The 12,939-nt window shown below is 34.4% G+C and overlaps 1 protein-coding gene across 2 annotated transcripts; it reads left to right on the top strand.

Moving 5' to 3' along the window:
- Positions 1 to 19: 19 nt before the first annotated feature.
- Positions 20 to 11,338, top strand: LOC138330375 (polyglutamylase complex subunit TTLL1-like). 2 transcript variants are annotated; one of them, XM_069277956.1, is made up of 15 exons: positions 20 to 60; positions 613 to 770; positions 1,230 to 1,295; positions 1,571 to 1,713; positions 2,571 to 2,675; positions 2,847 to 2,922; positions 3,222 to 3,356; positions 5,847 to 5,955; positions 6,174 to 6,254; positions 7,383 to 7,445; positions 8,459 to 8,499; positions 8,837 to 8,882; positions 9,398 to 9,507; positions 10,168 to 10,221; positions 10,581 to 11,338. In XM_069277956.1, the coding sequence occupies exons 2-15, from the start codon at positions 661 to 663 to the stop codon at positions 10,702 to 10,704; spliced, it is 1,263 nt and encodes a 420-aa protein (XP_069134057.1). In that variant the 5' UTR covers positions 20 to 60; positions 613 to 660; the 3' UTR covers positions 10,705 to 11,338. The 2 variants fall into 2 exon arrangements, with proteins under 2 accessions (XP_069134057.1, XP_069134058.1); XM_069277957.1 differs by lacking the exon at positions 20 to 60 and adding an exon at positions 80 to 120.
- The last annotated feature ends 1,601 nt before the right edge of the window (positions 11,339 to 12,939 follow it).

Below are 12,939 nucleotides of genomic sequence, written 5' to 3'. Positions count from 1 at the left end.
CTATCCGAAATTTGTTGCTGAGGACGCCTGTAGTACTTCCGGTATTTCAGTGGTAGGACAGTAAGTAAATTATCATCTGATATTTTCTGTTTATTGAATGATGACAAGCTTGCTATCAAGGTTTGAGATATATTTTATCTATGGTGAATTGTTATTCTTTATTTTGCTTAAAAGATTTAGGAAGTTTTTTTTTTTATATCGACTCGCGATAAAAGATTATTCAAGTTGAATTTTTGAAATTGAAACTATAGGCAGAGCACCTGTTCCTTCATTATGTTGTCAGTGACAGACTTGACAGTGTAGTAAAATCATATTTTATGTATACTAGTAAATTAGCAAAGTGTTTTAAATAAGAAAAGTTTGTTAAAATGAATGATCATAGGATCCTTGCCTAATATTCAAGACACATGGAACTGATTATTGATGAAGAAGGAGAGTCATTGAAATGTTATGATTCATTATTATTAATCCATTACTTTACATAATTCATCTTATAGATATTCTAAAATTTATTTGACTCTTGCTAAATAGACCTCTCAGAAATTTTCCATGTGCATTACAGTTTTATAGGAAACGATATATTCTTTTCAAGTTTGGTATTTCATATTGTAGGTCTACAAAAATGACATTCTTAGTATTGTGAAACTTAAACAAAAGACAATGGCTAGGTTGAAGTATGCATGTGACATGGACAAGTCTGTCCTATTAAATAACTTTGAGGCCCGAGGTTGGATACCTGTGAGTCAGGACGACGACTGGAACTTTTACTGGTGAGTAAATGCTGTCAACTGATTACATAATTTCAATTTTACATTACTATTTTAGGTATAGTTTTTGGCAACTTATTTCTGAACACAGATCACCCTATATGATATATAGCAACAAACCAGGTTATATCCCTTTGACACATATACAAGCAAGATTGATACACAACATATTAACAGCTAGGGTCATTTAAGGATGTGTCAGGTTGAAGAGGTGGAGGAAAGACAGAAAAATCACTGAACTGCAATTTATAACAAGTAACTGCTTTAAGTGGGTTTTGAACTTGTTACCCAAAGGTTGAGGGCTGCAGTGAGAATGTGTTGGGACTTTGTCACAAAGGCCCTCAAAAAAGTATGTAAAATGGTGATCTTGTAAGGGAAAAGGGTGCCTGCGTTTAGTCAAGTACAGTATATATGGATACTAACTTAACATATATGTTTGATGATAATATCTTCTTGTTGCAGGGCCAATGTTCAGAGTGTCCGGAATATATTCAGTATTGATTCCGGTTACAGATTGACAGACGATCAGTAAGTTTTACCATCGCTAACTCATACAACCCCCCTGTAATTCCAAAATGAACTGTTCCAATCTTAGAAATGGAAAAGTTCAAATGTGTCTTTAGGGGTGCTGAGTTAACTTTAAACTCTATATATTCTTAAACAAAAGCAAACTCCTGGATATGCAGAAATGATGTGTCTTTTGATTGCTATATGCTCGCATATGTTGGGTAGTTAGTTAAAGGTTTTCAGTTTTAGTTCATTCTATTGTTTGTTGTAGGATTATCAACCATTTTTTGTTGTAGGATTATCAACCATTTTCCAAATCATGTTGAGTTAACAAGAAAAGATCTGATGGTGAAGAATATCAAACGTTACCGTAAAGATCTGGACAAAGAAGGCAACCCTTTAGCAGAGAAAGATGAATTTGGACGTTACATACATCTAGGTATAGATCCTCATGTGTTAGGCTGGGCATCAAAAATTACTTGTACATTTATTTTATCAATGGCTGTATATTTTATGATGCGTGACACTAAAATAAAATATTGATTGATTGATTGTGTTAGGACTGCTTCAACAAATTATAGATCAGGTCAACTTAACCAAAACACGATCAAAATTTCTGACATACAGCGTACATGTAAAAATTCTCTAGCGATCAATTTACAATTGATTCAAAGTATTTTTAATTCACTTAAATGAATAAAGAAAAAAAAATCAGAAAAAAACTGCAGTTTTGAATTATTTAATTTTTCTCTAGTGATTTATGTTAATTATCTAGATAACCTTACATTTTATAAATTCCAACATCTTATTACAAGACATTAAATTTAGATTTCCGCTCCACTATGATGCTCTATGTTACACTCCAATTCAAGATCTAAGAACTCTCTGTTCGGGGTCACCCGAGCATGCCCCCTATGGTTAGCCAATCAGCATGTTACCTATGAAATCTAGGTATGGCATCGTTGATTCTCTTGGAAGTATAAACAGCTACCAGAACAGAATGTTCGGATATCAAGGGTCATGCTGAGATGACCTTGAATGGAGAGATGTTAGAACTTGTATTGATTGTATCATAGAGCATTGTAGTGCCAAATATTGGAGCAGAATTACAAGTCTAATTTTAATTAGATTTATCAATAAATTGAACAAAACCAACATCAGATAGCATCGTCCCAGGGCAAAACATCAACATTAGCCAATTGAAAGGTGACAAAAATCCATGATAAGAAATTTAGCAATAGGCACAGCCATGTTGGTGGTATAATCTAGTAAATGAAGTTATATCTTTCTTTGCAGACTTTATTCCCCAGACCTTTATGTTACCAGCCGACTACAATTTATTTGTGGAAGAATTCAGAAAAAATCCTAACACGACATGGATCATGAAGCCGTGTGGGAAAGGTAAGTTTTACTGACAAATAACCATGTTTGTATCATTGTATTGGTGTTTATAGTCAAACATGTCTATAAAAACACTTCTCAAGGGACCGAGACAAAAATAAACCCTGTTTTTTAAAGTAATGCTACATTGATGATTGATCATTTTACAAATAAAAATTTGTTTTCTTATAGCCCGTGGAATAGGGATTTTTCTAGTGAATAAGTTATCTCAGCTAAAGAAATGGTCCAGGGACAGCAAGACCAGCAAGTAAGTATCAATACATAACTCATTCATCCCTGGAGACACATTTAGACTCTTCTGAAACACAGAATAGACTAGTCCATTATGAAATTTCAGGGGTGAATGAGTTAAAGTTATATAGCTGGAAGAGCAAGACAAGCATTTCATATTTCGAGATGTTTTTACCACTTGGACACCACTGCCCCTCATTCTTAAACTGGACAGTTTGATCACAACATTTGATTTAAAAAAAAAAAAAATATTGTAAAAACTTGTATAATTTAATGAAAGATTTGGTTTTGTAGATATAAATAATTCTTTTCTAGTTTCACGCCACCAACATCCAAAGATACCTACGTAATCTCAAAGTACATCGACAACCCACTCCTAATCGGAGGAAAGAAGTTTGATCTTCGTCTATACGTCTTAGTGACGTCTTTTCGTCCTTTGAAATGTTACATGTAAGTATGAAATCATTCTGAAAAAAATTCAGTTCACTAGTTACAACTAACCGTGACCAAATCCTGTCTCCCTGGGGTCAGGACTGGCATCCCATCCCTGGTTGGAAGTTGAAAGTTTTTGGAGTAAAATTTTTTGAAATCTCAAATAGTGGCTGGCTGAATATGACTCATTTCTATGAACCCTTAGCTTCATCGTTGCATTCTTTCTCTGATCAGGTTGAATATATTTCGGGAACTCACTGTAGTCAGAGAAACATCTACATGTCTTTCTTTTATTCTCCAAAAGCAACCCGTACACACCAAGGGTTGATTTATCTCCCCTAGACTGTGCAATATGTAATATACTTCAATCTGCACAACATCATTGACAAAAAAAATAAATTCATATCTTATTTCTACAGTTGAGCTTAAACATAATAATCCATTTCTACAGTTGAACCATAATTGTTTTACTAATCAAACTGAAAGACTGTAAAAGTGTTTTGATCATAATTTATTTTTAGGTCATCTGACCCGAAGGGTCAGGATGACCTATTGTCATCATGCACCGTCCGTCGTCGTGCGCCGTGCGCCGTGCGCCGTCCGCCGTGCGCCGTGCGCCGTGCGTAAACTTTTTATTCAAACGACTTCTTCTCAAGAACCAGAAGGCCCAGGGTACTGATATTTGCCCTGTAGGATGCTGGGATGAAGGGCTACCAAGTTTGTTCGAATAAATGACCTTGACCTTCATTCAAGGTCACGAGGGTCAAATAGGCTAAAATCCTTTAAACAACTTCTTGTGAATAACTAAGAGGCCTAGAGACCTGATATTAGGCCTGTGGCATGCTGGGATGAAGGGCTACCAAGTTTGTTCAAATAAATGACCTTGACCTTCATTCAAGGTCACGAGGGTCAAATAGGCTAAAATCTTTAAACAACTTCTTCTCAAGAACCAGAAGGCCCAGGGTACTGATATTTGCCCTGTAGGATGCTGGGATGAAGGGCTACCAAGTTTGTTCAAATAAATGACCTTGACCTTCATTCAAGGTCACACTGGTCAAATAGGCTAAAATCCTTTAAATAACTTCTTGTGAATAACTAAGAGGCCTAGAGACCTGATATTAGGCCTGTGGCATGCTGGGATGAAGGGCTACCAAGTTTGTTCAAATAAATGACCTTGACCTTCATTCAAGGTCACGTGGGTCAAATAGGCTAAAATCTTTAAACAACTTCTTCTCAAGAACCAGAAGGCCCAGGGTACTGATATTTGGCCTGTAGGATGCTGGGATGAAGGGCTACCAAGTTTGTTCAAATAAATGACCTTGACCTTCATTCAAGGTCACGAGGGTCAAAAAGGCTAAAATCTTTAAACAACTTCTTCTCAAGAACCAGAAGGCCCAGGGTACTGATATTTGCCCTGTAGGATGCTGGGATGAAGGGCTACCAAGTTTGTTCGAATAAATGACCTTGACCTTCATTCAAGGTCACAGGGGTCAAATAGGCTAAAATCCTTTAAACAACTTCTTGTGAATAACTAAGAGGCCTAGAGACCTGATATTAGGCCTGTGGCATGCTGGGATGAAGGGCTACCAAGTTTGTTCAAATAAATGACCTTGACCTTCATTCAAGGTCACGAGGGTCAAAAAGGCTAAAATCTTTAAACAACTTCTTCTCAAGAACCAGAAGGCCCAGGGTACTGATATTTGCCCTGTAGGATGCTGGGATGAAGGGCTACCAAGTTTGTTCAAATAAATGACCTTGACCTTCATTCAAGGTCACGAGGGTCAAATAGGCTAAAATCTTTAAACGACTTCTTCTCAAGAACCAGAAGGCCCAGGGTACTGATATTGGGACTGTGACATGCTTGGATGAAGGGCTACCAAGTTTGTTCAAATGAATGACCTTGACCTTCATTCAAGGTCACGGGGGTCAAAAAGGCTAAAATCTTTAAACGACTTCTTCTCAAGAACCAGAAGGCCCAGGGTACTGATATTTGACCTGTAGGATGCTGGGATGAAGGGCTACCAAGTTAGTTCAAATAAATGACCTTGACCTTCATTCAAGGTCACAGGGGTCAAATAGGCTAAAATCATTTAAACAAATTCTTGTGAATAACTATGAGGCCTAGAGACCTGATATTAGGCCTGTGGCATGCTGGGATGAAGGGCTACCAAGTTTGTCCAAATGAATGACCTTGATCTTCATTCAAGGTCACAGGGGTCAAATAGGCTAAAATCTTTAAATGAATTCTTCTTAAGAACCAGAAGGCCCAGGGTACTGATATTGGGCATGTAGCATGCTGGGATGAAGGACTACCAAGTTTGTTCAAATGAATTACCTTGACCTTCAATCAAGGTCACAGTGGTCAAATAGGCTAAAATCTTTAAACGATTATGTTGTATTGTACTAATAGTCAGATGACCGTTAAGGCCCATGGGCCTCTTATTTCTAGGTAAGAACATTTCTGTCTGACAACATTTCTTGTAATTTTCATTTTTCATTTGTTTACAGGTTTCGGCTTGGCTTTGCACGTTTCTGTACCGTGAAATACAACGCCAGTATCAATGAACTTGACAACATGTTTGTACATCTTACAAATGTCTCTATACAGAAGCAAGGGGTGAGTGGTTCAAAGTTATAATTAAGTTACAGTCAAACTAGTCTATAAAGACCACCCAAGAAACGGAGGAAAAAGAGCCTTTATATAGCAAAGTGTTATTCATGCACAGGTCAAATTGTGTATATACAGAATCTTTTATTGGTAAAATATGCCTAGTAACAGACAGAGCCATGGTGATAAACTTATCACTAACTAGAAAAAACTTTTATCATTAACAGGATGAGTACAATGCAGTGCATGGTGGGAAATGGACAATACAGAACTTGCGACTGTTTCTAGAGAGTACCCGCGGAAAGGATGTAAGTCAGATATATACACTGTACTTTATCAATATACTGTAACAGCAACTTTCTTTCATGAATTTTGCAATCAAGGCAAATTTGCGAAAGTTTATCTCTGTGAATTGATTTATATCTCAATTCGTGCACAATAAATGGAAACTTAAAGGTATTTCCATTCAATTTCAAATTTGCAAAACTTGATATCCACGAAAATGTTTTTAAACAAACATCGCAAAATTTAGTAACTGCAAAAGAATGGTGATTGACAGTATACTTTGGGAGTTATTTACACCTACCTAGTGTAAGTGCTTGGTCTTTTATTTTTAAGTAAGATATCAGCTTACTTTCAATATTAGTTTTGATGTTTGGTCATTATTCAAAACTTAAACTTCATTAAAAAATATTTGAAATACTGTGTAATACATTGTCCATAGGATTTGTATGGAGTTTGCATGCAATATTGTAAACTGATGCATTTAACCCTGAATTTTCAAAATAGACTGGGCTAAGTTTTGATTTAGAAGAGCCTAAATGTGTCTTCAGGGGTGAATGAGTTAAAATTCATTTGACTCAGGCCTTAAAGGTCTACACTACCTTTCCGCAGCAAAACATAAAGGTTTCGTTAAAACATTTATAACATCAGAAAATATACATCGATGGCATAAGATGAGGTAACAACACCAAAAATATGCATGGTTTCTCCCGTAATATATGAAAACAGAGGAGAGCCATTTCGCTGTTTTGTCGTCTGTTTTGCGATCAACTACCGCGCAGTATTTAGGACGACGGCGGGAAACATAAAACGACCCGCATTATGAAAAATAACATTTTATTTATTTTCATAAAATTGTTCAGAAGGTGATGATGCGTGTAGTATTAACGGTAAGTTAATAATTTTTTGTGACTCTTCAAAATTATCGGTCTCGTTTTACATTCCCATTTTAATAATTATAAGCCGTTTCGGAAAGGTAGTGGGCCTTTAAAGGAATGCCAATCTGACTTTATCATGGTTGGTCTTCCTTCCCATATGAAATTAATTACATAATTTCTGTAAGAGGTATCCTTAATAAATCTAGAGCCTCAGGTTTAAATAAAGATAGATATTTTACTGAAGTTGCACTAACGCTTTTTTCTTAACTTTAAAAGGTGACGGACAAGCTATTTGATGAAATAAACTGGCAGACAGTGCATTCTCTAAAAGCTGTGTCGGTAAGTACTGGTTTTATGTTCATTAATATAATAGGTAACCCATTTGTCTGGTTGGGCAACTGTCCAGTGTCATCAGGTAGCTTTTTGTAACTCAATAAGCTCCCAGGTACTTAAAAATTGAAAAAAAATGAAAGTAAGCAGCAGTCCCTCGAATTGATAGGGTCAGGGCTAACATTTCACAAAACTAATGCACAGAGAAAGTCATAATCAATTTACAAAAGAAATCAACCAGAGAAACCTTCACAGTTTTCATTGTTTCAGTTTGTATTTGATTCAAGGTTAGTGAAAATGAACCTTTATAAAGGATCAAATAAAAATAATATATGTTTGATCACCTTTTTACATCAAAATCCAAACCTTTATAAAAAAGTTATCATATTAAAATCTGTATAAATTTCAATACATGTTTGACAAGTTTGATCACTTTTAATCCAATTCCTTACCTTTATAAAAAGTTATATTAAAATCTGTATAAATTTCAATACATGTTTGACAAGTTTGATCAATTTTTATATCCAATTCCTTACCTTTATAAAAAGTTATATTAAAATCTGTATAAATTTCAATACATGTTTGACAAGTTTGATCAATTTTTATATCCAATTCCTTACCTTTATAAAAAGTTATATTAAAATCTGTATAAATTTCAATACATGTTTGACAAGTTTGATCAATTTTTATATCCAATTCCTTACCTTTATAAAAAGTTATATTAAAATCTGTATAAATTTCAATACATGTTTGACAAGTTTGATCACTTTTGATCCAATTCCTTACCTTTATAAAAAGTTATATTAAAATCTGTATAAATTTCAATACATGTTTGACAAGTTTGATCAATTTTTATATCCAATTCCTTACCTTTATAAAAAGTTATATTAAAATCTGTATAAATTTCAATACATGTTTGACAAGTTTGATCAATTTTTATATCCAATTCCTTACCTTTATAAAAAGCTATCATTATATTAATTTTTTTATTTGTATTGTACACATGTGTATGTATATTTCAGAATGTGATATCCAATGATCGCCATTGCTTTGAATGCTATGGGTAAGTGGAGAAACAGTAACTCTAATTCCTGACCTTTATTGAGCCCTCTAACTGTTGTGTTTAAGAGTTTGGGATTTGTCTTTTACTATGAATAACCAAAATTTTTAAAGACTTGGCAGGTTTAAAAGGTAGATGAAAGCCTCAGTACATGGAGAAAAAATCATGATCCTGGCCATTATCCAATATGGGTTCTCTAAATCTCATGGTAAAGAAAAAAAGCCCTAAAATTTTATCAATAACATCAAGCAATAGGAATACCCTCTATCAAACATAACATTATAGTCAAATCATTTTACATGGGACTACTTGAGATTTTACAAGATTTAATTTGTTTTAGGTACGATTACATTGTGGATGACAACTTAAAGCCATGGCTTATTGAGGTAAGAATTGTGCTATTAAAAATCAATCCATATGAAAAAGATTCATCTATAAGCCTAGTGCAGCAGAACATTTTAAATGTAAATCACAAAATGAAATCACCATGAAATCATGATCATTAGGCACAAAAAACACAAAATTGAGTATTCACAAAATTAAATTGGCGTTCTGTTGTTTTTACCAGTAAATACATTCAATGTCTTTACTTGACACCCAACTTATTTTATCATGCAATTAAATTTTATGTATTTCGTGATCAATAAGAAATCGCGAAAATTTTTAATCACTGTGAAATTGTATCAAATGGATTAGAAGCTAGGCAGTTTTACTCGCAAAATTAAATTGTTGTGAAAAAGTTGTTTGTTATGTTTAAAGTGAAAATAAGTTGAGTTACAGTACCAGATATGTATCATAGCCTTTTCCTTACTAAATCTGTGTCAAAGTTCAAAAAGATATTGTTTTATAAAATCAGTACTCGATATAATGTGATGACACCAAACTGCTGTTTTGGTTCTAGGTGAATGCCTCACCCTCTCTGACCAGTACGACGTCCAGCGACAGAATCATGAAGTATAAACTGATGAATGATCTTATAAACATTGTCATACAGCCTGGACAGATGCCAGAGTAAGTACTGACCTGTTCTAATTTTCTTCAGTTTGGAGGCGTACATCATCTATAGTTGTCCTTCATATGTTTGTGAACAGCAATTGAAGTTTGAAGTTTATTTTGTTTTGCATCCATTTGTTTACTAAAGTCTCATGTATATTTGTTACAAAAATTACACTCAAGGGAAATAACTCTTCACTTATTCAGAATAAATTATCTCCCTTAGACTGTTACATATTCAGAACTAAATTATCTCCCTTAGACTGACTGTTATAATCTTGCAAACACCCATATACCTTACTAATATATACCACACTAGCTATTAACACCAGGAGTAATACAGGTTTAGAAGGTGATGGAAAGTCAGAGTACACAGAAAAAAATCATAACCTCCAATCAGTACCTTGCAACTGCTCCAAATACATGTAGGTTCCAAAGTCGGGATCACAATCCTAAGGTGGGTGGCTAGTGGTCTGTCTCTTGTTGTAGCGTGGTTCTGAAGTTAAAGTTTTATAGTGCATTATCAGCCATACAGTGTATTTCTATTTTAGTAATTAGTCATTCACACCTAAACACACATTCAGGCTCTTCTAAATCAAAGACTAGACCAGTCCATTATGATATTTCAGGGATGCTAAAATTACTGTTCTTTGGTTTACACTCATAAATTCATTTCAGTGTGCGATGGAACAGAATACCATCCAAAGATGCACTTGGAAACTTTGATGTATTGTAAGTAAAATGGAATTTTTTCACTCTCATTACATGACATTGTTTTATATACTGGTAATATTATTGTCAATTTCCGACATGCCCGGTTCTGTTCCTATCTCATTTACCAGTTATTCTCAGGGTGCAGCATCATGTATTGAAACCAACATCGTAGTTTCAAGATGGTATCCACCCATATAAAAGATACAAATTATAAAACCAGTCTCTTTCTTAATAAGAATACAATGGATATAAAATCTTGACCTATTATTTCTATGTACATGTAGATAAATATAACCAAAATCACCAATTTTAACATGATAGGAAAAGTTGGGAAAGGTGAGAAAAATAATTGTTGTTGATCATTATTTTATTTCTAGATTTGACGAAGAACTTGCTCAACAAGACGCAGTATCCCAGGATTCCAAGAAAATGGGACCAGGAGGACTGTTGCGAGGATTTAAGGATGCTCGAGGACGTCCCTCTCCAGCCACGTGGAAATGAATGATAAACAAATTCAAACCAATATCTGACAATAGACAATTTTCTCTAAATGTAAATTTATAAATGATAATAGGGCTTAACTATTCCGTCCTTGGGTATTACAGAGTTATCTGCCCTTTAGGTGGTGATTGTTGCGTTTGTGTGCCTGAATTTCATTGTTTCCTCTGAAAAATATTATGATGGACTCAAAGATGTCACAATCGACAAAAGAGGAGACAAATCTATAAGCAAGTATATCTCAAATAGAATACTGTATGTAATCTTTTGTGACAGTGCTTTGGAAAAATTTTCAATAACGTGCAAGGCCTAGGGTATATCAAAATCATGGCCCTGCACCGAAGATCACTCTTATTTAAGTTTGAAAATGTATGTCTTATTTAATCTGGGTAAAATTTATTTTTAAATCCATTGTTTGACAAGACATATAAACTATATATGCCCATTCCAATAGTAAGTTTTTGTGAAAGTTTTAATTTATAAATGTGTGTGGAATGTTTGAGTGAGAATGTTTGTAGTAAATGTTAAGTGTTAATGAATCATGGTGAAAATGTTTCATTTTGTCACGATGCAACATATCAAATCATACATTGTATATACAAGATTGACTTTTATCAGGAATAAACATTAATCTGTCTCTTGTGTTTATGTATTTATTCCAGAAATAATTTCAGTGTGAACCTAAATCTGAAAAAAGAACCTTTTCTAAGTTTAAAAAGAATCCCTTCAGTATTTTCTGAGAATAGCTATAACAAATAGCAAATAACAAACTTCAATTGTCAAAATCAAAGAAGGCTAACTGTCAGCCATCTTGTTAGAAATAATGAAAATGGAAGAGTAGAAGGCAAAACAAGGTTATATGGTTTTGGAATTACAGCATGGAAAAGCATCTCCGGATGAATAGAGCAACAATGTAATCAACTTTGCTAGCCAAGGGTATTCAGTTTGATACTCTCCTTGCTGGTGGTAGACACGACATACCTCCACATATTGTTGACATAGAACACACTGTTTCATTGGTCGCTTGCACCTAGCTGCATCAGAATTTGAAAGTGGGACTTTCAATTTTGACGTAAAATCCGCTAATGGTTGCAGGGCGAGTATCAGACTGAATACCTTTGGCTAGCAAAGTTTGAATTTAATATCCCCACAAAATCTTTTTGCTGGTGATAAAAACAAACACTTCTTTCAGTCATTAAAAATTTATTATCAAATTTTTGATCTTGATTTCACAAATCTTTTTCTATGGATCCATATTATATGGTCCATAAATGTTTCACACTTGTGCAAAACAAGATTCATCTTGATATCAAATTTAATGTGTAAAATTTGAAATGTGTCTGGGTATTTAATTAAAACAGTATATTTAATATACAAACAATTCATGCATTAAACAACATGCATTAATTACAATTCTTAAGCTGACTTATTTATCATCCAACACATGTTATTGTGCCATATTTATCCCGATTGATATGTTCCAATGATATATCAGGTATTTATGGAAATAATAATGGTAATTGCACTTATCACATTACGTGTCATATATTATGGGGAAGTTTAGTTGTCGGATTAACTTGTTCAGATTGAGACTAAACCGAAATTTATTTCCATAAATACCTACGTAGTTCAATCAATCGTGAGTCTCTGATGATGGTATTTCCTTGTCTAGATAAACTCATGTACAAAGTATGATGCTTCAGTGCCTTATAATAATGAAAAAGTCTATACAAACTTTTTTGAAATTTGGAAGGTAAAAATATAGGTCGCTGTAACCTGGTTTTGATACATGACACACTGTTGTACATAGTTGGACTTACATTCCAAAGTTTGAAGTTCTAGTGTAGAGGAGATGGAGCCTGAACCAGATTTGTTTTTAAACTGAGGTCATAAAAGGTCAAGATATAGGTCACAGTGACCTGGTTTTGGTACACTCATCCTCGATACTCCAGGGGTTCCAATCACTTACTCGCTAAACCCCTGGACTAACCTCTGGAGTATCGAGGATGTGGTACACTATACACTGACTGTCTCGCATACCAAGCATGAAGTTCCATTATCTTATAGTACATGTATAGAAAATAGAGCACGGACTGTCCGACAAGGTCGCATGTACAGACAATGCAAACATATAGTGGTCCCTTGTTCCTGGTGGGGGAATAATAATTCTGAGTAAATCAGTTAAACTTTCCTGTGTTTGTGTATTCAATTTACCATTTACAGGTATCTGTTTCTTCA

This window comes from Argopecten irradians, chromosome 8 (assembly GCF_041381155.1).
Source record: "Argopecten irradians isolate NY chromosome 8, Ai_NY, whole genome shotgun sequence".
Lineage (NCBI taxonomy): Eukaryota > Metazoa > Mollusca > Bivalvia > Pectinida > Pectinidae > Argopecten > Argopecten irradians.
Note: the sequence above shows the minus strand (reverse complement) of the source record. Positions and strands in the feature narration are given on the sequence as shown.